Source organism: Lycorma delicatula, chromosome 2, assembly GCF_047948215.1.
Source record: "Lycorma delicatula isolate Av1 chromosome 2, ASM4794821v1, whole genome shotgun sequence".
Lineage (NCBI taxonomy): Eukaryota > Metazoa > Arthropoda > Insecta > Hemiptera > Fulgoridae > Lycorma > Lycorma delicatula.
The window spans coordinates 30354345-30377128 of record NC_134456.1 but is presented as its reverse complement, the minus strand read 5'-3'; the positions used below and the strand labels follow the sequence as shown (position 1 = coordinate 30377128).

At 29.0% G+C, this 22784-nt stretch overlaps 1 protein-coding gene across 1 annotated transcript in view; it reads right to left on the bottom strand.

Moving 5' to 3' along the window:
• Window positions 1-7611: 7611 nt before the first annotated feature.
• The window catches only part of l(2)34Fc (reeler domain-containing lethal (2) 34Fc), a 35002-nt gene continuing 19829 nt past the window's right edge, over window positions 7612-22784 (bottom strand). Inside the window, exons 2-5 of the mRNA XM_075357827.1 lie at window positions 15320-15652; window positions 12220-12311; window positions 8565-8640; window positions 7612-7908 (exon numbers count right to left, since the gene is read on the bottom strand). Coding sequence (XP_075213942.1) covers window positions 8568-8640; window positions 12220-12311; window positions 15320-15646 — 492 coding nt within the window. The 5' untranslated portion in view covers window positions 15647-15652 and the 3' untranslated portion in view covers window positions 7612-7908; window positions 8565-8567. The remainder of the gene's footprint in view (window positions 7909-8564; window positions 8641-12219; window positions 12312-15319; window positions 15653-22784) is intronic.

Sequence of the window (22784 nt, the reverse complement as noted above, 5' to 3'; positions counted from 1 at the left end):
AACAATTTAATACTAGTATGTAGTCATTACATTTTTATTTTTATGCTACTGGGTTACTGTTTTTAGTGTGTTTTGTTAGCTTACTACTTTGTCTTGTGAATTTCGTTTTTTGTTTTCACATAACTTCTTTGATGACAATTTTCTATAACTCTTGGTTTGTGTGTGTATGGGGTGGGGGTGTTGATGTTCTTTCTGCCATTAGATATGTTTTTGATTTAGTTCTGTATCCTGCAACTGTGGTAGCGTAGTCTTTAACCTGGACAAGATATCTTAATGTATTGATTTCCTCAGTATAAGTAATGGCTGGCAAATTATGTATATATTAATCCACCTAACATATTGTGGCATTGTCACGGTTTGACAAGGTTATTGAGAGATTATCAAATGTAAAAATTTCCTACAAATACAATTTATTACCGTTTACATTTACATTACAGTTACATTTAATACAGTTTGTATGTTAAAAATTTATAAACAAAACAAATAATAAAAATAATAATGACAATAGAAAGATATAAAATACAGAATAGTATCTCAAATAAAAATGACAAGATTTATTTAATGACAGTTAAATTATAAAAACCAGAATGTCCAATTTAACTAGAATAGCAGTAATCTAGCGGTCAGTTAAAAACGTTATAATGATTGCTAGAAACTAATATTACATTAAGATACTGTAACACCAAAAAAGTCTAAATTTCATACAACTCAATTTTTTCAATTATTATTACTTTTACTGTTTATAAAAGAACTAACCTATATTTTATGAATGAATAAAATACTGTCACTTTCACTATTGTTTACCAATAACTCACTGAACAATTTATTGTATTCACTCACTGTCCGCAATGGAATGTTCATGACATACTGTTCATTCATTGTTATAAAATGCTTACTGTTATCACTATCACCACAACTGCGTTGAACTCAGGCTTGCAAAACTACTCACTGTTATCACTTGTTATTACGAATGCACCAACATAGCATTGCCAAACTATTGATTCTCTCTGCTGGTCCATGGCAGTATTTATATTCCTTCGCCTATAGAACCAGTACCCGTCTCATCCATTTAATTGTTGAAGCATAATAATTTTCATCATCCATGCCTTTACATTTTTTATGAATTGTTATTCCAGTTCTGATAAACCTTCTTGTTGAAAAACAGCTTTTGAAGATGCATTGTCTGTATTACAAAGAACAGTTTTTAAATAGTTACTCTAAGAAAAGGATCCCTTTTAGTTCCTTCTGGATTCTTCTTCTCATTATTATTTTCTCTTTCTTTCTTCTTAATTGGAAGAGATCCACTATCTGGTCCATTATACTTGTCCTGTTACAACATATAAGACAGCTTAATGGGATGGTTAGATGTGTTGTGGATAAGTGTGTCAATCTTGACAAGTTATCTGTACCAGCTAACATTACAGGAGTTTTGTCTATCACTGGAACACAACTGACAAGAAGAATTTTAACTCATTAAGTGTGGATATATTAGTTGACTTGAGGACTTACTTAATATGTGATGTCATCAACAATAATAGCATTACGATTGAAATGCTACATACACTTCGTTTATTTTCTCAGAAAATAGACCTAATTTTTAAGGATAAAACGAATATAATTTTTTTTTGTTTAGTAATCAGCTTTTAAACGTATGTAACAAACACTATTAGTCATTGAATCTTGATGTATGATGTCAATTAACAACACAGTAAATCTGGTTTCTCTACCATTGAGGCACTTTGAAGATATCTACTTTGAGAACATTTAAATGTTATTTCATTCTAAAAATTTTACTTTATCCTAGAAGGAAACCACTTGTTTTTAAAATTTTTGCATGGTAAAACTATTTCAGCATTATTTTATTAGTTGGTTTACCTGGAAACTTCATTATAGGTATATGAATAACAGTTGTAATTATATTTTTATTCCATTGATTACATAGTTTTTTATTTTTGTTTATTTTTTAATACAATTTACTTAACAGTGAAATTAAAATAGATTATGTAAGTACCGGTAAACAAAAAAAAAAAAAAAAAAAAAAAAACAATTTTTTTGTAGCAGAAGTTGCCCAGTTAAATAAAAGTATAAAGTATGTTACTTTATAAAAATCATTCTAATACATAAATTTAAATTATACAGCTTGTGATATAATTACCCTGTTTTTGGAGATTTTATTATCATAAATAATCTATTTATCATTGAAAGAATAAAAAACAGAATAAATTTTTAAAAGAATTCTAATTAATCATCCTCAAAATAATTTCATTTTTAATTTTAATTAAAACTTTCTTATTAAGACAAAATAATTAATAACTAAAATTAAAGTTAAAATTCTTTCCAAATTCTAATTGAAAACCCTAACAAAATGTTTGTCAAAAATTTAATTTAAAAATATCTTAACTGGAATCTAGAGCAATTACAATGCTCAAGCAACTTCCAGTTAATATTTCTAAGGTGTGTTTGTTATCAATTTTAGATGTGATGAGGTTAGGTAAGTTGATTTGTTTTGTTGTGCTAATATTTTGCCGTGAAATAAAGATCAGGGTGTAATTTTTTGGTGGATGGAAGGAAAATGTAACATTGCCTTATGTTTCTGTTGTACAGGATAGGATATCAACCAACATCAGTATAATACTTGTATTTTGTCAGCATGTTTCTCATTGCACAATTTTTGAAATGATATAAAAATATTTCAATCAGGAGAAAAAATGAGGTAAACTCTTTGGCAGGTCTGACCGACTGTAGTATTGTTTTTTATCAATGACTGATGTAGTCTGGTGATGGATTTTTGTACACCTACTTCAGGGTAGAGATTGGTTGTATCAAAGAGTGCAAGAATGAAGTTGTGTGGAATCTGTCCCCTTAATTTCAGCAGTAAATTATTTTGATAAACTTTTACGGTGGGTACCATTTAAGCAATGCCTACTGGATATACCATTGAAGAGAAACTGATAATTAGCTCCAAAACCACGTTGTAATATAATTCCATTAATTTTAATTGACTCATTTAAAGTTTAACAATTTTAAAGATCTTGATTCCATAATCTTATCTCCAAGTAGTTGAAGAGCACAAAAACCCACTGGCCTGGTCTAGTGGTGAACGCGTCTCCCAAATCAGCTGATTTGGAAGTCAAGAGTTCCAGCATTCAAGTCCTAGTAAAGTCAGTTATTTTTATATGGATTTGAATACTAGATCGTGGATAGCAGTGTTATTTATTTGTGGTTGGATTTCAATTAACCATACATCTCAGAAATGGTTGAACTGAGACTGTACAAGACTATACTTCATTTACACTCATACATACATATCATCCTCTGAAGTAATATCTAAACGGTAATTACCAGAGGCTAAACAGAAAAAAGAAGAAGAAGCATAGCCATTCAAAAAATCATTCAATGGATTGATGTTAACTAATATAATATGTGGTACTTTAAAACAACTGTAACGTGATTCTCAGATATAATCTAAGCTAATCGTCTGGATAATATCACCATTAATGATTATTAATTGTATTTCTGTTATCCAAAGTGTGAAACATTTGGGTACTTGTTATAAAACAAACCTTGCAGGTCAATCAAATTGATTTTCAATCAACAGAACTAATGTTGAACCCATACAAATTGTATTAAGACAATATTGTAATCAAAAATGGTTGTTATGTACATATGACACACTTATTAAATCTAGACTTGAACATGGAAAAATATGTTGGCCTAGTACTTACAAAACTCACCTAACAAACATAGAAATAGTGCAAAAAGAATAGTCAGAATCATATATTTTAAAAATTATGTTTGACATATCAGATGTAATATTAAAACAACTTAATATTCTGCCATAAAAAATGTATATATATATTAATATAATATAGTATTAAGGTTATTTTTCAATGGTTGTACCAATCAAAAAGTAAATAATACAAGAAGTAAGGAAGCAGAGAATGAACATATCCTGGCAGTATTTAGCGAGTTATTTACTAAAAGTCCTCTGTTTACATAGGACCCAAAGTATATAACTTAGAAATATAAAACTTATAATCATTGAAAGTAAATTCATTAAGGAGTGAAGAAATAAGCTGCTGATATCCAAGATACCAGCACTTTAAAATTAGAATAAATCGATTAAAGTTAAGAGATCAATCAGTTAATTATACTAATAAAAAAATCAGTGTTAAAATACTTTAAAACATGTAACGAGTATAGCCCGAGAATAACCCGCATCCTACATTTAATTCTATTACTCGTAAAACAAGCACGCTGGCTATTGAATAGGATAAACGCTTCTAACTCTTACAACGATCTTAGATATTTTGGTAACGTAATTTATTCAACATGTGTTTCTTGCCGGCGAAAAACTAGGTTATAGTCAGTTCATTTGTGTTAGTGCGTGATGTTGTCGTGGGTTTATATTGATATTTCACTAAGATGTCAACATAATATGTTCAATTTTTATTAGTGAAAAAATTGCTGTATTCTTTTATTCTTTCTAGTAAGTTAGTTTTCTACAATATTGGTGTATTTTACACCGGTAAAGTGTTGTTTACTCTGTGGTTTACGTGCTATTATTTTTTTCTAATATAAGTTGTTTTGATTTTCCCAGTTGCGTTTGTTTTTTTCTAATATTTTTTATTTGAACCAAGTTAACATTTTTTTTCAATATGAGTGAACGTTATCGCTTAGACGATCCAAAAACAATAAACCTGATAAATGATTTTCAGATTCAGATAATGATGATAATATTAATTCAAATGAAATCCGCTCTGAAATTCTAAATAAAGTAATTTTGATCTGGATATAAAGGAGAATTGACAAAGAGGATAAAGATCCAGATTTTGAAATAGGGTAAGATGTATCTGACAGTGATTGTAATGTCGGTAATAGGTCTAATATTGCCCAAAGTTTTCCTGATCAGGTACTTTTACATCTACTTCTCAGCCTTAGTTCAATAAAAATAACAAAAGAAAGAGAGGTGGTGGGCCTTCAAAGCAATCAGATGAGATACTGGGTTGGTTGATGACAATCAGCCCCTTTTGCCTGATTTTAATGAATTTAGTGGCATAACAGCTGCTATAGGTGAGATATCAACATCATTTGATGTCTTTTCTATTTTCTTTTCTGAGTAAATTGTGGAACTGATTAAATCCGAAACTAATAAATATGCTAAATGTATAACAGATAAACTAAAAAGAAATAATAAATTGAAACCAAATAGTGTTTGAAGTGAATGGAAGACTGTCAAATTACATGAAATAAACTCAGTTCTTTCTATAATTTTTCATGTGTGTCGTAAAAAAGCCTAAACATAGACATTACTGGTCCACTAATAAATTTATAAATACACCATATTAACCATCTCTTTTGTCTAGAGACCAGTTTTTTGCAATTTTATCAGAGTTTCATGTAAATGATAATTCAACATATGTTTAAAAAAATCAACCTGGTCATGACCCAATGCATATAATAAGGCCACTGCTAAACAATATGCTTGAAAAATTTTCTGAAACTTTCATCCATATGAAAATTTGATAGTTTATGAGGGCATTTGTGGTTTGAGGGCTGAATATGGTTTTGTATGTACAATAAAAATAAGTCAGATAAATATAGCATAAAGTTAAATATTGTTTGCAATTCTAAATCTGCATATGTTCTTCGGCTTGAAGTGTATGCAGGCAGACAATGAAAGTAATACTGTAATCACCATCTTTCAGAGGCTGTTGAATAATTATTTAGGTAAAGACCACACTGTTTTCATGGATAGATGTTGTCTTCTCCCACAATATTTGATTTCTTGTAGCAGAATAAAATAAAAGTAATTCCCTCATGTATGCCAAATTTGAAAAAACTACCAAAGGGAAATGTAATAAAAAAGAAACAAAAAAAATCAGAAATTGTAAATATGTGAAGAGACCATTTACTATGTACAAAGTGGAGAAATAACCAAGATGTGCTCATGTTATGTGTTATTGTCACTACATAAAATGATGGCTAGTGATGTTCAGGTAACGACTAAAAGAGGTATGGTTGTAAAAGAAAACCTGATGCAATACTTGACTGCATTTTAAATAAAACAGTTGTAGATAAAAACGATCAAATTATAACCTACTATTCATTCAAACACAAGCAAATGAATGACTTTTCATGATATGTGTCACCAATCAAAGTTACATTTATATATCTGTATCACGCCCCAAAAATGAAAAGAAGTCATTTAAATGATTTTATTGTTGCAATTGGTAATGCATTTGGTGGAAAAAGTGGAGTTCTCTCTCTGCAAGCCACACCATCTGCAGTCGTGTCAAACAGGCTAACAGGTTATCACTTTCCTAAAATAATCCCAGCCATTGAAAAAAAAATCAACCCACAAGATCCTGCAAAGTTTGTTATGAAAAATCAAAAGCAGTTACTGGTAACTGCTTTACCAGTTGCTGTAGAAAAGAAACTACTTGGTTGCTTTATATTGTGAGGTTGCTTTATGATTACCACACTGCTTCAAACTGAATCATATTAGAGCTAATTATACAAAAAAATAAATTTTTTTTTTTTTTTTTTTTTTATATTGACTAATATATTATTAATTAATAAGGGAGTGATTTTTTTACTAATAAAATATAACTTGTGTCCTTTGCTTATAATTTTAATATTGTAAAACATCATTGTGAAAAAAGTATCATATCAACATAGTACAGTTTTTTTTCAGACAATTTTTTCATCCAATTCTTGGTATCGTAATTTTTTTGAAAAGTACGATAAAATTATGTTTATTTTATATTATTTAACTACAAATTGTGGCGATTCAAAGCATGTAAGATTTATTAAAATTTTTGTTGATAATGAAGATAGTAATATTTTTTTCATAATGGCTTAGGATTCAAAGTTTTAAAAGAAAAATTAAATTAAAAATGTTGTGGTATTATGTCTGTTCAAAGCTTTACACCATATACAGCTCTACGTGTAGAAAATTTTTAACATCGTACTAGACTTGATAGGATAAGCATTAGAGTAAAATTAGAGTAGATATAAATGAAAGTAATTATTGTATTAATAATTCAGAAACCGGAGCATTGATATTGCTCTAGTTATTCCAGAAAATAAGAATATGGAAGTTTATTTGTTAAAATATTATTAGAAATAAATTTCCTACTATTTTTTTACCACAAGATTAAATCACACTGTTTCACTTTACTGAAGCAACTACTGAACTAAGTAAAAGTTTACAATTGTTATCATTATTAAATACTTTTATCTTAAGTATATTCCGGTTATGATGGAACTTCTGCTGTAAGTTCAATTTTTACTGAAAAATTACCTCAAGGATTTCTGTTTATTGATAACATAACAAATGAAGTCTTTTTTCTAAACTAACTGGAATGAAATCATATAACCATATTGCAATTCACCCATTTCTTGATAAATTATTTTTACAACAGCAAAATTTATATGTACATACATACATACATGATGAAACTGTTGAAATAATTACATATGTGTATAGATATGTGATTAATTCCATTGATTTATTTTATAATTAATAAGAAAAAATTATTAAAATCCTTCTCAGAAAAATAAATAAGTAAAATAATAACACTGATATGTTAGTAATAATGGCTAGTCAAACATATTTTTATTGTGTATTAAAAAAATGTCATGGAAAAGTACAAAAAACAATTCCAGAAAACTCTCCGTATTAGTTTATGAAATTATTATGTATTTTTATTTAATAAGTCTTATCACTAAATGTAGATTCGTAAGTTATATGTACACAATATATAATTCACTTTATTCACTAATTGCACTCTTACAGTAAAAACTCAGTAACATTTAAAATCACAGTACAAAGAGATTTGTACATAAACAATACACTTATTAAAAAGATATCTTCTTTCACTTTCAACAATTAAATCTAATTTTCTGAAACAGAAAGTAAAAAAATATTAGTTTGCAAGATAAAATGAACAGTTAGAACAATATGATAAAATAATTTCTGAAATAACTTCCTATCTGTAAGTTTTCCTATCTAGAATTCCTACAATAAAAAATGGTAAGGATTTTTCATTCCGATTCTGATAATAAAATGTTTTATTTACTCCTTTGATAGATTTGTTTTGCATAATTTACTACAGATTTACTGTAATACAGTCTTTCCATTAAAACAGTTTAGGATTTTTGTTAGTAAGAAACACTTGATTTTTAGGCATTATACAGCCTCAATCAATTCACATATTTTACTGTAGAATTTTACACTTATTTATACTAAATGTTTCAGTAGTAGTGTTTATAGTAAATGCTTCAGTACTGAAATTATGTTACTATGTTACATAAACATAGATCCAAAATACAAAAATTAGATATATTACCCACAGATAACAACTAGCATAGAAATAAACATTTTCCAATTGATTATTTCATTAAAAATGATTGATTTATTATAGAAAAAACACAACTCAAGAATCATCATTTTAATAGCTTTTCATTTTTCAACAACTCGTTACATTTCCATAGTTTTCAACACAAGCTTACAATATTTTTAATGCATTATTTAGTTAACAAACTTAATAAATTATTACCTCTCACTGGACAACTTTAATTTTTTCAGATTTTCTGGCAACCCAAAACACAGCTCCATTCTTTGCTACAGTTGCACTGAAAATAAATATCATAAATACACATTAATTTTTCAAACTCATTTTTTTTTTTTTTTAATTAGCAGTAAGGGATTGGATATTCATTCAACTAAAACATAATTATACCTCATACAAAATATGTGCAATGATAATGAAAAGAGAAATGACTGACATTTATAATAATGTTAAATCAGACTAAACATCCTCAAATAATGTTACAATACTTGTATTTTACATTAACTTTTAAACTGAGGCTTCATCTTGTTAATTGTCAATCAATATAAAACTGGCTACTTGATATAGTGAATAGCATCCTCACCTCTAGGTCAACTGGTTTCATGTTCAATTTATGACAAGAGTCTGGCATTTTTTCACATCCAGTTCATCTTCCTTAATAAAAAAATGCATAAAATCATGCAATAATAATAGATATAAAATAAATATGTAAGCTTCAAATATTTTACAACTCAATATCTAACAAGGTATGAAATAAATTTCAGTAAGGAACTTAATATAAACAATTAATTATGTACCATAATGCTATTAAAAAAACATCAGTGTATTTCATTAAAATGAGTAAGATAAATTTATTTTTACCGTACAGTTATGGTAAAATAGACAAAATAGTATAAAAAAGCAACTTATGTTGCAAATTTTATACTGAATATAATTTATGCAATAAAATTCTGATAGTGATATTATTTATACATATAAATACATGAATTTTTTTTTAATCCATTTTCTAGTTTTTTCTGGGTTAGGCAAACAGAAAAAATCTGAAGATTGCAATTCTTCTGATTGTTACCATTTGATGCTATCCGTGGCAATATTATTACATGATAAGAGCACCAAATAAAATAACTTGGTAGTTATCCATCCATTTACTAATGAAGCATGAATGTTGCTTATAATTCCTTTAATTTTTAATACATACAAATAATCTTCTAATGTACACATAATGGTTTTGAATTTTTCAGTTGACATCAATACCATTCATAGATTTTAATTACACTATATTTCCATGAAAAGTAATTTTGGAAGAAATTAAAAGTTATTTAAATTTTTTTTTAATTATTCATAAGAAAGTCTCTTTGTACAGTTCCACAACAGAAAGCTGTAGTGTAATAAAATTCTGCTCCAGCTAAGGTATGAGGAATTAGTTTATACAGAATCATGAACTAGAAAACTTGCATATAAAATTATTATGAGTTTTAAATGAGAAATGAATTAAAATATTCAAGATTAAATTTTTTTATTAAAAGCTGTATAGATAATCAAAAGCATTTCTAAGTAGTAAATTAAATTTTGTTAAAGTTAAAAATTTTTTTTTTTAATTTCCATTTTTCTCTTTTTTTACCCATGACGGAACAGAGACGGTATATGCATTTGGGGTAACAGGTTGTGTGTACATCTATTACTATTTTCGTCAGAAACTACTGGTCCAATTTTAATTTGGTTTTTGCATTGAATTTTTTGCACTTCAGAACAGGTTCTTAGACATGTTTTATGGTTGTAGGCTACCAGGGGACGATGCAGTAGATGTGTTTCTTTAAAACAGCTGAGCCGATTTTGATGCGGTTTTTTGCATTACATAGGTATCATCTCAGAGCAGGTTTTTAGATTAGTTTCACAGTTATAAGCCACCAGGGAGCCCTGCACTACTACTAGGAAACATATCTACATATGTTTCTTCAAAACAGCTTTTGAATGTTTCTAAGTCTTTCTAATTACAGCAAGGCTACATTATTGTGTGAATTATTAAGTAATTGCCCTGGTTAACTATACTAAACTTTCATCATCAGCCTATAAACATTCCAATGTTGGGCACAGGCCTACTAATCTTTAAAAAGTAATAAATAAGAAATTAAATTTTAAAACCTATGATGAAAAAACCTTAAGAACGTGAAATAATTCAATAACTTTATTTTTACTTTATAATCCCCCGTAACATTGTAATATTGTTTTTAAGATAATAAAATTTAAGATTTTGATTAACCGTCAGACATAACTATGATGATAACTAAACCTTATTATTATTAGCCAAGGGCAGAGATTTGTTGCATTTTTTCATTAGAACTACAGTCAGCCTTTTGTAGCTGGATTCCCATCTCAATAACAATCTACGAGAAGGAATGAAGTAAGAAATTTGTAACTTGCGAAAAATGCTTTGTCTAAAAAGGATTTGAATCCTAGTTAACTAACATTTGATAAGTATCAAATCAAATAAATTGAATTCTATCAAATATTTAATAGGATTTGAACATATCAAATCCTAGCCCAGGATTTGAACCTATCAGATATTTAACAGCCAATTTTCAAAGTTGAAGGTTTTGAGGTTCAAATTAATAAAGGTAAGTTACTTTTGTACAGATTTATTTTGGTGGTTGCGATTCAATTAACCACACATCTCAGGAATAGCCTAAATTTAGGCTATAACACCTCTTTTGCATGTTATTCATATCTCATTGGGTCATGGAATTACTTATTGTTCACAAATTGAAACAAACTGCAGTGTGCACAATATGAATAGAAAATGAACATTTATGTCATAATACTTGATAACTTCTTTCAAAAGAGAGATGTTACTTTCAAGCATTAAATAATTATGGTATGAAATACAATATATACAAAAAACATTTTCATCTGTTATTTAAATTTATACTATTCTTTCTAGGCAGTCTAATAGTAATCTGATCCATTATTCACTATGGTTAAAATCATGAATAAAATGTTGCCAGTAATGTTTTTGACTTTTCCCAGCAGAGGTCTCAATTGTTCCCTCTTTCCTCAGTAATGAAGTTAAAAGACTATTTTTACCTTATCATCTTTCGTAAAGAAAAATAACTAATATCCTTTACTGAGTTGTATTTTTATATTTTCTGTTAAAAAATTAGATGGATTATGTGTTGTAGTTTATAGGCACCAATAATTTTTTTTCTTTTGCTGCAAAACCTGTGACAATATTGTTTTACTTAACAAAAATGTTTCATGTTAGTAGTACATGGCAATATTTTGCAATATTACCCAAGATGTTTGCAAATGGATTTTCATTTACTAAACATATTTTTTTTTTATTAATTTCTTTTAACTTATTGGCAGATAGAACAGTTCAATACTTTGACCAAAAAACACTGGCTAAATTAAAAAAATCACTTCTTCCCCTTAAACATTATAGTTTTTGGAGTAAACATGCTATTTTGTTTTCATCAAATGCAATTGTTTTCACTAATCAAAACAATTATTTTTCTTGGCTATTCCTTTGCTACTGTAACCTGTAACATTTTCAATTATACTTGTAAGAAATTATCCAGTCCAAAACTGTGTGATAAATAGGGAAAAGAATAATAAAATTTCTTATGCAAGCTTCTTCGGAGATTGCTGGTGGGAGAAATAATAACAGCTATGAGGATATTTGTTGAAAACAAGGATATCTTACTCAGTTTCATATTGAAGTACATAGTTTCTACCACTTATATTCCACTTGTTATAATGTGGTAACTTTTTTTTTACCTTTTTCAAAATCATATATAAGTGTTCAATATTCTTTAGACATAAATATTTACTTGCATGAATATTAGCTTCTGTTTACAGAACTTACGTGAATTTAATATCTTCTTCAAGTTTTGGTGGAGCAACCCAAACTAATGTAACAGAAGTTTTTTCATCAGCACTTGTGTGAGTAGCAGAATTCTAAAATAAGAAAAAACAATATTGTCTAAATTATAAAATCACTACAAGTAAATTTGTATTATATTTCTTGATACTAAAATTATTCAATGTATTATATTATTATTTATGTAATATCCAAAATAAAGTACGACTTTTGAAAATATATCTGTTTTCTTTACTTAATTGCCCACTAAGACTATATCAAACATAGAATAAAATGCAACTGTTAATTAAGGTTTAATGCCATGAATACAGTTGTGATTTAAATTACTGATATTGACTTATTTTTCAGGGTTTTTTTTTATCAATTTTTTTATGCTTAACAATGATAATAAATTAAGTAATTTATTACTGAATATGCATATTTATTGAACTGTAAGGAAATTGTTCCAAAAAATCTATTGATCTTAAACATTGGTTTTGGTGTTGCTAGTTCATCTGAATAATCAGAATATTTGGTAGTTTTATATATGTTATAATATTATTATTACTTATTGAAAAGAAATATGTAATATTTTTTTTTACTTAAAAAAGGATACATTTGTTGTTTTACATTATATTTTCCAGCCTTTCTTTTTGTTTTGATACAAGTAATATTTGAAAATCAAAAAAACTTAGAGGTGCATTCTTTGAGTATAATAATGATCTTCCAGACAACCAGTTTCTAAGTAAACAAAATAAATGTGTATTGTGCAAAATGTCACTAATAAAGCTGAATGTGTAAGATTAACTTGCGTGAATTTGGCATGTTGATTTGTAGTAGTATATTCAGAAGGCAGCAGGAAATAATTCATTTTAATTTAATGTACTATAGGATCCATGTTGCTACTGAGCATTGCCGTGTCGTTTTTGGGAATGACTTATAATTCAAATCAGATCACCTTACAAGCTCTGTAAACATTGTTTGGCTAACAACACTCATTCTGCAACAGTTAATTTCAAAGTTAAGGGCACCTCTACAATCCTTGTACTGTCGATTGGCATCCTCAAGACCCTCACCACCACTGCGATGCAATTGTTGCATTTGTTTCTTACTTGCCTGCAAATCACAATGCATTTGCATGATTGTAGAGGTCCACCAGTATACAGCCTTGTATCTTCCACGCCTGAATTTTATCTTTGATATCTCTTGTTTAATTACTTCTTATAGAGTCTTCAGTGACAGTTATAACTTGTTCCTGATTCTATCAGATACGGCAGTATCTGAATAGAACTTAACAACTTTCTGACTAGGACTTAACAACAACATCCACCTGACAGTCTGACAAATGCACTGGTCCCTCAGTCTAAACGACATATCCTTCAGCTCAAGAAGCAACGCCTGATGATCACTGGTGGTCTCGTCAGTCAGAACTCTCAAGTCACACAAATGTCAATCCCAACTTCCATCAATAATAGTGAGGTCCAAAACGGATGTGTGCCCCCTGGCCTCGAATGTATGTGAATCATTATTAACACAGCGTAGTCCCATCTGATATGAAATTGTTGATTTTTACTGATGTTACTGTCCATGCAGTCGACCTTGTAATGGCCTACCTTGCCACAGGATCTGCTCCTATCAGTTTTATCACACTTAGACGCTTTGTGGCCTACGGCCCAACACCGTTCGACATCTGAACTGAGGGCCACTCGACACGAGACCCATCCTATTCTCACTCTGACATTATGTCACAATGTGTCAGCTACCTTGGCGAGCACCAGTAGCGTGGCCATCGTAGTACTGCTGTAAGAAGGTCTCAACGAAAGCAGCTGTATTTGAGTGACCTCCAAACCAGCCACATCTACCTTAGCCTTCTTAATTTCCTTCAAATCTGAATAATCAAATAATATAATAATAGTGGAGAGCTCGTGTATGTCCTTAATTATCAACTTCTTCGAGCGGGCTCTGATCGTGCAACTCGCGTTGGTACCCTCCACCCCGTCCGTTCCCTTGACCCTCATCTTTAACTCTTATGAGTACCTCGCTCGATTGGCCCTTGCTCACTGACAATTTCTCCGGGAGTTCCCCTCACTTGATTTTGATTGCTCCGAACTTTCATCTAGATAAAGTCCATCTTTATCGCCTTGCGTCTCCTGGTTTACTCCAAAAGCTTCTTCAAATAGGTACCCACTTTATCACCAGATGCTCTGAAGATCGCCTTATTATTCAAAAGCTCAAAAATTCGCCCAATGCCATTCTTGAGATCCCCTTCCACCTACGACTCACTCTGAGAGGTATTTACTACCTATACAAATATTATAGGATACTACGTTTCCACCTCCTCACCAATGAGGACCTTTGTGCGAGGGCTAAACGCCAACAGCTGTCCAGCCCACAGGTTCTTTTTATCCACCAGACGCCTGACCTCAGGAACCCTCCTAGAGACATTCATCACAAAGGGGTTTTTTAATGACGTTTAAGTCCACTACCACTGCCGTATCCACCTCTTTGTTCTCAAATCATGAACACTTCTTAACATCAACAAAGCTGAAGGCATCCTTTGGCCATCGTTTCAAAATGAGGTCAGCAACCTGAACCTTTTTATTAAGATAAAAAAAGTGCAGTGAGGATATCCAATTTTTTAATTTTTTTTTTTTTTTGTTAATTTTAACATTATATTAGTTATTTAAATAAATTTTTACTAATTAAAAAAACAAGCAATTATTGTTTTTTTAAAGTTTATTTATATAATAGTTTCTAGTTACCAACAATCGTTAATATTATGTTCAAGCGCTTTCAGTTTAGTAATACATCGTCAGGAACATTGATGTGTTATAATTATTATTATTTACTTTACATATCATTAATTATACTAACTTTAATTTTAAAAACAAAAACTTTAAATATAACAATTGATTGTCAAATGGTAAAATAATGTCAACGTTATCCATCATGTCAGTACGAAGGTCTCAATTATTGTTTTTTAAGGTTGTAGAAATATTAAAATTAATGACGTATTAAAAAAAAATAAACAACGAAAAAATTCTTATTACTTTACAATGTTGTTGAGAAAGGAAATTAAAAAATAATGTGTAATTTCAATACATACCTTTTTACCAACATGGCAATCAAGAAGTTTAACATTTGCAGCTGGTTCAAATTTACCAACAGGTATATCACCAACACGAGCTTGGATAATGAAACCCTTGAATTTAATTCCTTTATCACTAGATATTGTTACTCTAACTGCATCTGAAGGCCTAATTTTAGTTGTGTTTGCTTTGATCGTATAAGGAAATCCATCAATTTGTGGATCCTCTGCATGTTGTGGAAAAAGATCTTCGCATACCTCTTTGGGAGCACCAGTTGAGTAAGCATGTACTTGTAAAACTCCTATGTAAAGCACAGTTACCACGAATAAAATTTTAACAGCCATAATTATCTGTAACATATTAAAGTATTTTGTTAAAACAAGTAACTAGACTTTTTTTAAATTAATCTAGTAGTAAAAATTATTAAATGTTCAAATCTTTAAATAATGTTCTTAAGAAAATCATTTTAAATATCAGGTCTATTAAATTTAGGGGTTACATCTTTGCAAAATCAGTTTTGCATTATGAACATTCATTTTTATTGTTATTCATTCATAAAATTAATATAAAAGCTTTTATTTGCACAGTTTTATTCTATGCTCTCTAGAGAGCCCTGAGAACCTGAGAATCTTGTGTTCAGTATACTTTATCTAGTTTTATTTAATTATATTATCTCAGGTAAAATTGAAATAATTAAAGTAAAAGGTAAAAAAGTATTGTGTTACTTCAAGGACATTAGGATAATAAAAAAAGCTGAACATAAATGACAGTTTTTAAAAAATATTTAAATGTAGTTTTCCTTTCTCATAATTAATGTTATCACAGTTGATGAAAAAAAAAATTACTTTTACATCTTGATTATTTCCTGATAGCATTGAGTAACGTAAAATAGATCTCTGTGATTTCATCTCTAATGACCTCGTAGGTATTTCTTAATCAAAATATGTCATAAGAAGAGTTATTTATCTTCATACAAATAACCCTGAACTCAGGAAGTTGTTTTCCTTAATGTAAAAAACCTTTAAAGAAAAGATATTTTATTGAGTACAGGAATATTTAAAGGATCCTTTTTATAAAAAGATCATAATAGAATTACACAGGTTTATTGTTCTTATTAATAATATTATTATTATAAATAAACACTCTGTTAGTTATGATAATAATTTACATAACTAATTCAAACACCTGTTTACTTGGATCAACAGATTTAGTAATAAATTCCTCTAAAATGAATAGAATCAGTCCCATAATGTAAAATATATCATAACTGTTAAACAAAATGTCATAATTAAACTATCTTTGTAGATTAAACTATTTCAGCAATGTAAAGCAAAATACACTCCAACTCTCATCCAAACATGCTAGTTTCTACAGAATTTTATAATCTAAATATAAAAATTTTTGAATTCAGAAGCATCAAAGTTTGTGAAATTCTAAAACTCTACGTAAATTTTTGTTATAACTAACACAATTTCCTTCATGAATATAAATTAAGACAATAAAATTGTTTAACTTAAAAAACATATAAGAGAGCCATCTATATTTAAAAAATGTTGTCCATTTTTATTCCACTTTGCAAGTTCTACTCTTAAGGACTAATATGTTTGTTAAACTTCTAGTCTTGTTGGTCAAACAAATCAGTTTTCGTGCTGGTGAGTTCTAAAACCCATAGTACAATCCCATAACGGTAGCCCGAGTATGCTTTACAGCCATTCATTTGTGATGAATAATACAGACTAACAAGCATTAATCTACCAGTCATATGAACAGTATATATTTCACATCATAACTATTGAAAAAAGGACCATTAAAACCACAAACCAACTAGACTTTCATCAATACTATCTCCACTGTGACAGTCAAAGAATGGATTGAAAGAGACTTGTACTACCAAGGTGAACATTAATAGCCGATGGCAACATGCTATTAGGTTATAAACAATTTAACACTGCTCTCTGATCTTATTAAGACCAGACAGCAATCCAAACCTTACATCATTTTATTTTTTATAACTGTTCCCCAGCCAGTAGAAATATGAAAATAAAATATGACCAAAGTCCAACTCTGTGTGTTTTTTTTTAAGTTTGTAAAATTATACCACTGGGAATATAATTGAGAATAAAAATGTAATTGAAATTTTCAATAGAACACCCTCCAAAAAATTGTTTTATTAATTATTCAGACTACTGATTATTTCAACTTACTGACTTTTCCTAATAAGTTTCAAATTGTTTTCTCTTTCCTAAATGAGGAATATATTGGATGGGAACTGCTTTCAAACCTTATGGTAGTGATTAGGAAGAGCTGAGTTTGTACTTATAAGGAATTAGGAAATCAAAATTTATCTGGTTGGTCCATCAGTACTTAGGCTTATAATACAGCCTCCTGACAGGAAACAAATTCCCATAGTGGGTAAACAGGCAAAGATAATAAAGGATATGCTGGCTCTAAATATCCAGGAATCCTGATCATAAAAATATAGCAGTATTAAATTAATATTCACAGAATCGATAATGGGGAAAAAGTGATCAAGATAAGGAAAACGAGTGACTTGTGAGAAAGGAAACTACTTGTGGAGAAACTACACTCCAAAACAGAACTCTCTACCCAGAGAAAAGCTCAGAGAGCTTTACTTCTTCTCCTATTATTCCTTCTAGAGAACTTAGAATTTTTACTCAGATATGAGCAACACATTATTAATCACCAATTTTATACTGACAAGCTTAAATATACGTTGCATAAAAAATTTCTTCTCCTGGGATTAAGTCCCACCCAAAAAAACCCTTCTAAAGAACCTTTAGATCTTCTAAAGAACCCGGTGTTCTTTAGAAGATCAAACTTCTAAAGAACACCGTAAAGAAATAACATCTCTCCATCCTGGTTAAGGTTAAGGTAAAGTAACGCATCTCATCAGTTTTTTATTCACTGTAGATTTCAATTTACATTATATCCTTAGTCTTTGTTCCTAATTAACTGGTAATTACATGTAACAACTACATATCCTTGCCAGTGAGTCTGCAGGTTAATAACTCAAACTCACTCCATAATGATATTAAAAAATTAAGAATGGCTTAATGTTACTTCCAGTTAGTTTTCTTTAACATTAAAATGTACGTACATTATCTTATTTAGCTTATTAAAAGCTATGTACCAATTTTTTCTTTTATTTTTAAAAATTGGTATCCCCAAAATAACTATTTCTTGAAAAAATGATTGGTCCAAAAGAAATTAGATTTTCCCAAGACAAACAGAAATAATTATTTATTAGGATTAATAAGGTAAATTTGCTTAATAGGGAATATTTTTAGAATTTTTTAAACGTTTTATACGAGCTTAAAGTAGACTTAGTTAAATAGTATGAAAAGAGGATACACTGAGGCAGATTTAAGTATATGAATAGTTAAAAAAAAAACAATCGCATCGTGAATAAGTTGATGTTTATAAATAAAAATGTAATTAAATTATAAGCGAAATGGTAATGTCGCGGCCTTTCATCCAGATATCCCAGGTTTGAATCCTGGCATGGCATTTTCCATAAGCAACAAAATTTAATTTCCATATATCACACGGACAAGCTTCAGCGTATGTAGGGAAATCAATCAAGCAAAAAATTATTCAGTGTGGACGATGTACAGCCGCTACATTCTATTTTTGTAAACTTAGTTTTTCAAGGAATTTGAAAAAGTAGACGGTTACATTCGATAAGATTTAACGATCACAAAAAACTATGTTAACGTTTTCACGTTTCTAGTATATAAATAAGCTATAGTACTATTACAGTTTTCCTTAAAAGTTAGCTCTGTAAAAATTCTCAAACACAGATGTGTGCGCAAACTCGCAAAAAGTCTGAGAGAAAAAGAAGTCTGCTGTAGCTTTCAGTAGATAATGAGTAATGAAGAAGTTCTGTAGTGCTTTTTTTTTAACAAGATTATAAAATAAATGTCCTATTTTAAATAAACTACTTCATTGCAGTGCAATCGGATAATCATAAAAACATATCTTATAAATATATACATACAAAAATATAAAAAAATCTGATGTGGACACCACATGACTTCCTTGTATTGTGCCTATTAAAACGCACACATTTTTTTTTAAATGAAAAGTACATAAAATTTTATTTCATTAATAACTTCTAATATTTTTTTCTTTTTTTTATTCTTTTTGAATTATTACTTATTGTAAATTTTTTTTTACAATCATGTATTTAATTATTAATAAATCAATACATTAATAAAAAAAAAGGAGATTAAGTCGGGTTTGAACCGATGTTCCATCTCCTTATAAGATCTAAATACTTTATTAATTAAAATTTTATTTGGCTGTAAATCTGGAACCAATGAAAATAAGTGCAACTTATGATATATCGTTGAAAAGGTCTCGCTTATTACTGCACTTAAGTAAAAGTCCAAAATCCAAAAAATTTGGATTTTGGACACTTTTGGTCCAGTCGATTGCCATCAAAAGGGGAGGTGCACAACTAGATGTTGCAACAACAGCCTTAAATTAAAAATTTCAACATCCTACGGCTAATCGTTTTTGTATTATGCGAGATGCATATATACGTACAGAGTCACGCCGAAACTAGTCAAAATGGATTCAGGGATGGTAAAAATGGATATTTACGATGAAATCTGAAAACCCAAATATTTCGTGATCACAATACTTCATTTACTTCGTACAAGAAAGTAAAAATATATACATATCTTATAAATAATATAAAAATATAAATATTTTATATAAACATATATTATAAATAGGTTACATTAATATTTCAATAAATATTTTAACATTTTTTGAAGTTAGTGATTTGCATTTTGTTTGCGAGTGAGCTCAGTGTTCTTAGGATATTAAAGAATTAAGCAATGCGATATTTTGTAATCTCTGTATCACAAAATGTCGCAATCGTGCTTTCAAAAACTCGTTTTACTTGTATGTGTAATTATCTGCCCATTTTGTACAAGTTACTTTTTTTAATCTTTATAGTAATAATAATAGATTATTTCATAACAAATCTTAATATCATTACTAAATAATTTTTTATAGTAAAACGTTTTATACTGATTGCAGGCATGAAAAGTATTTTTTTAAAAATCACAAGATATTGAGAATAAATAGTTAACTAAAATTATTCTGCAGATTAAAAAATTTTTATTTGGAAATTGTTAAATAATAAATAATTTCATGTATTATTTTATTTTTGTATATATTACAACGGTAATATAAATTGAACCCTTACGACTAAAATAAAATGTAAAAACAGTCATTCAAATTTAGTTTCTAGTAACTATCTTTTTATTTACATTTAAACCTGAATTGTATAATCACACTATAGAATATCATATTTTAGGTATGTAGAATTGATAAAAAGAACTCGAACGAAAAAAAATTAACTCTTTTCGTATCTGCCTTGTTTGTTTTTAAAAAAAATTGACTGCAAAACATTTCCTTCCAACGCTTTGTTTTTAAATCCTAAATTAGTCAACATGTGTTGTCCATATAAACCACTTTTAAGCCTTCCGCATAATTTCTTAATAAGAACCTCGCTTGACATCCTTCATTACTTGATTTCATGTATTCCTCTCTATCGCTTCCCTTTATTGTAACCTTCAAATAATATTATTCTTTATTTATTTATTTTTTTTTTATAATTCCTCATGACATTTAATACTACCAATAATCCTCTGATTAACTAGGTTTTGATGAATAATTTCATTTAAAACTTAAAGAAACTTCAATTAGCTGTTATAAAACGAAAACACCTTTTTTTTAATTATCAAGCATTAAACAAGCTAAACAAAAAACATTGTTGTAAATTGTAATATTTACAACCCAGTGTTTCGAAATTTTAAACATATCATTCCTTAATTTTCAGTATTTTATAAGTTAAAAGATTGCATGCGCAGATAGTTAAAACTACATCGGATCTAAAATATCGTGACAATTTGACACATTATGAGAATATACACAACGTAATTTCTAATAGGCACAACCAGCAATCCTTTGTAAGCATACAGAGTATTTATAAGGTTTATTTTTAGTATCGAGTTTATATTTATTTGTTTTATTTTCATTACTTTTATATCTATACATAAAATAAGATGATAGCTAGGTCGTCCCTGTACTAGAATCAACCAAAACTACTGGACAGATTTTAATAAAACTTTGCCGATTTATATCTTAGAGGCTTGGTCATTATCTCCGATTATAATTATCGCGATATACGTAGTGAAAGTTAAGATATTCATTAAAGAAAAAAAAATTAATCCCTTTAGTTCACTATATTTCTGTTACCATGGTAAAAGAAAAAGATTTCTTTTATCAGGTATATATAACACTTTTAAATATTAATTACTTTGTTTTTGTAATTAGCTTAAATTAGTACATTTAACGAACTTTTATGGGTTTTGATTGTTTATTTTGGCTATCGATATTGGATTATTAAAAGTTAAAACAAATATGCGTTCAAGAAAGAGAAGTTTCTTATTATTAATGTTTGCTAAAATAATGAGATATCTCGACCCTCTGAAACAGCTGAAATGCGTGATTCTCGGTTAGCTGCTGATCGAGAGCGCTACGCCCAGACTCGAGCTGCTAGAGATTTGCAACGCGATTTTCAGTTATATTCCTCGTGATTCATACTGATGTCATTGTGGTGCTACCACAGTAACATAAGGATATAAATGGCTTAACTTTAATTTACAGATTAGGTACGCCGATCATTGATATTCTGGCGCCATGACAGAAGTGTGTTCGCATTGTCATGCTCGGAAATAGAAAAAATGGAAATGGGAACCAAAAGGGATATTTTCGTTTACAACAGGAGCGTATTAAAGCTTCTCCGTCAAGAACGAGGGAAACGTTGGAGAAAAGAGAGTTCTTCATGCGTTAATTGTTAGTTAACAATATTATTCTCACAACCATGATTGTAACGAACACACCGGAGATCCAGGGACGGAGCCCCGTGACTATTTTGTTTATATGCTTATTGTTGTTATTGTATGCTTTAAAGGGAAGATTTTGCTTCTCTCATATTTATATTTCTCAAATCATGCGTGAAGAATTGTTACAAATATCAATATGCGGAATTATCGTACAATAATTATAAAACGTGTTTAACAAATGGAAGTAACTGCAGTTCATATCAATATGCTAACAACGTATTTTACATTATTAGCACATTTTCACGCAAAGCCGGTATCAGTGTACAAGAATAGACTAATAAATTCGTTATATTTTGCTCTTCTTTGTTTAAGTTAATTGAATAAGCATAATGCGATTAAGTAAATTGTTTATTTCATAAACATCATCTTTTTTATGTTTATTACCTAGAAAAAGAGATCATAATTGTTGGCATAGCAGATAAGAAAAGTAATCTATTTCTTTTCTTATCTGCTGCAATTTGTAATATTCAGATACGTGCTTGCTTAGGCATAAAAAATGAAATCTATGTTTATTTAACGAGTTTCATGAACGAATATT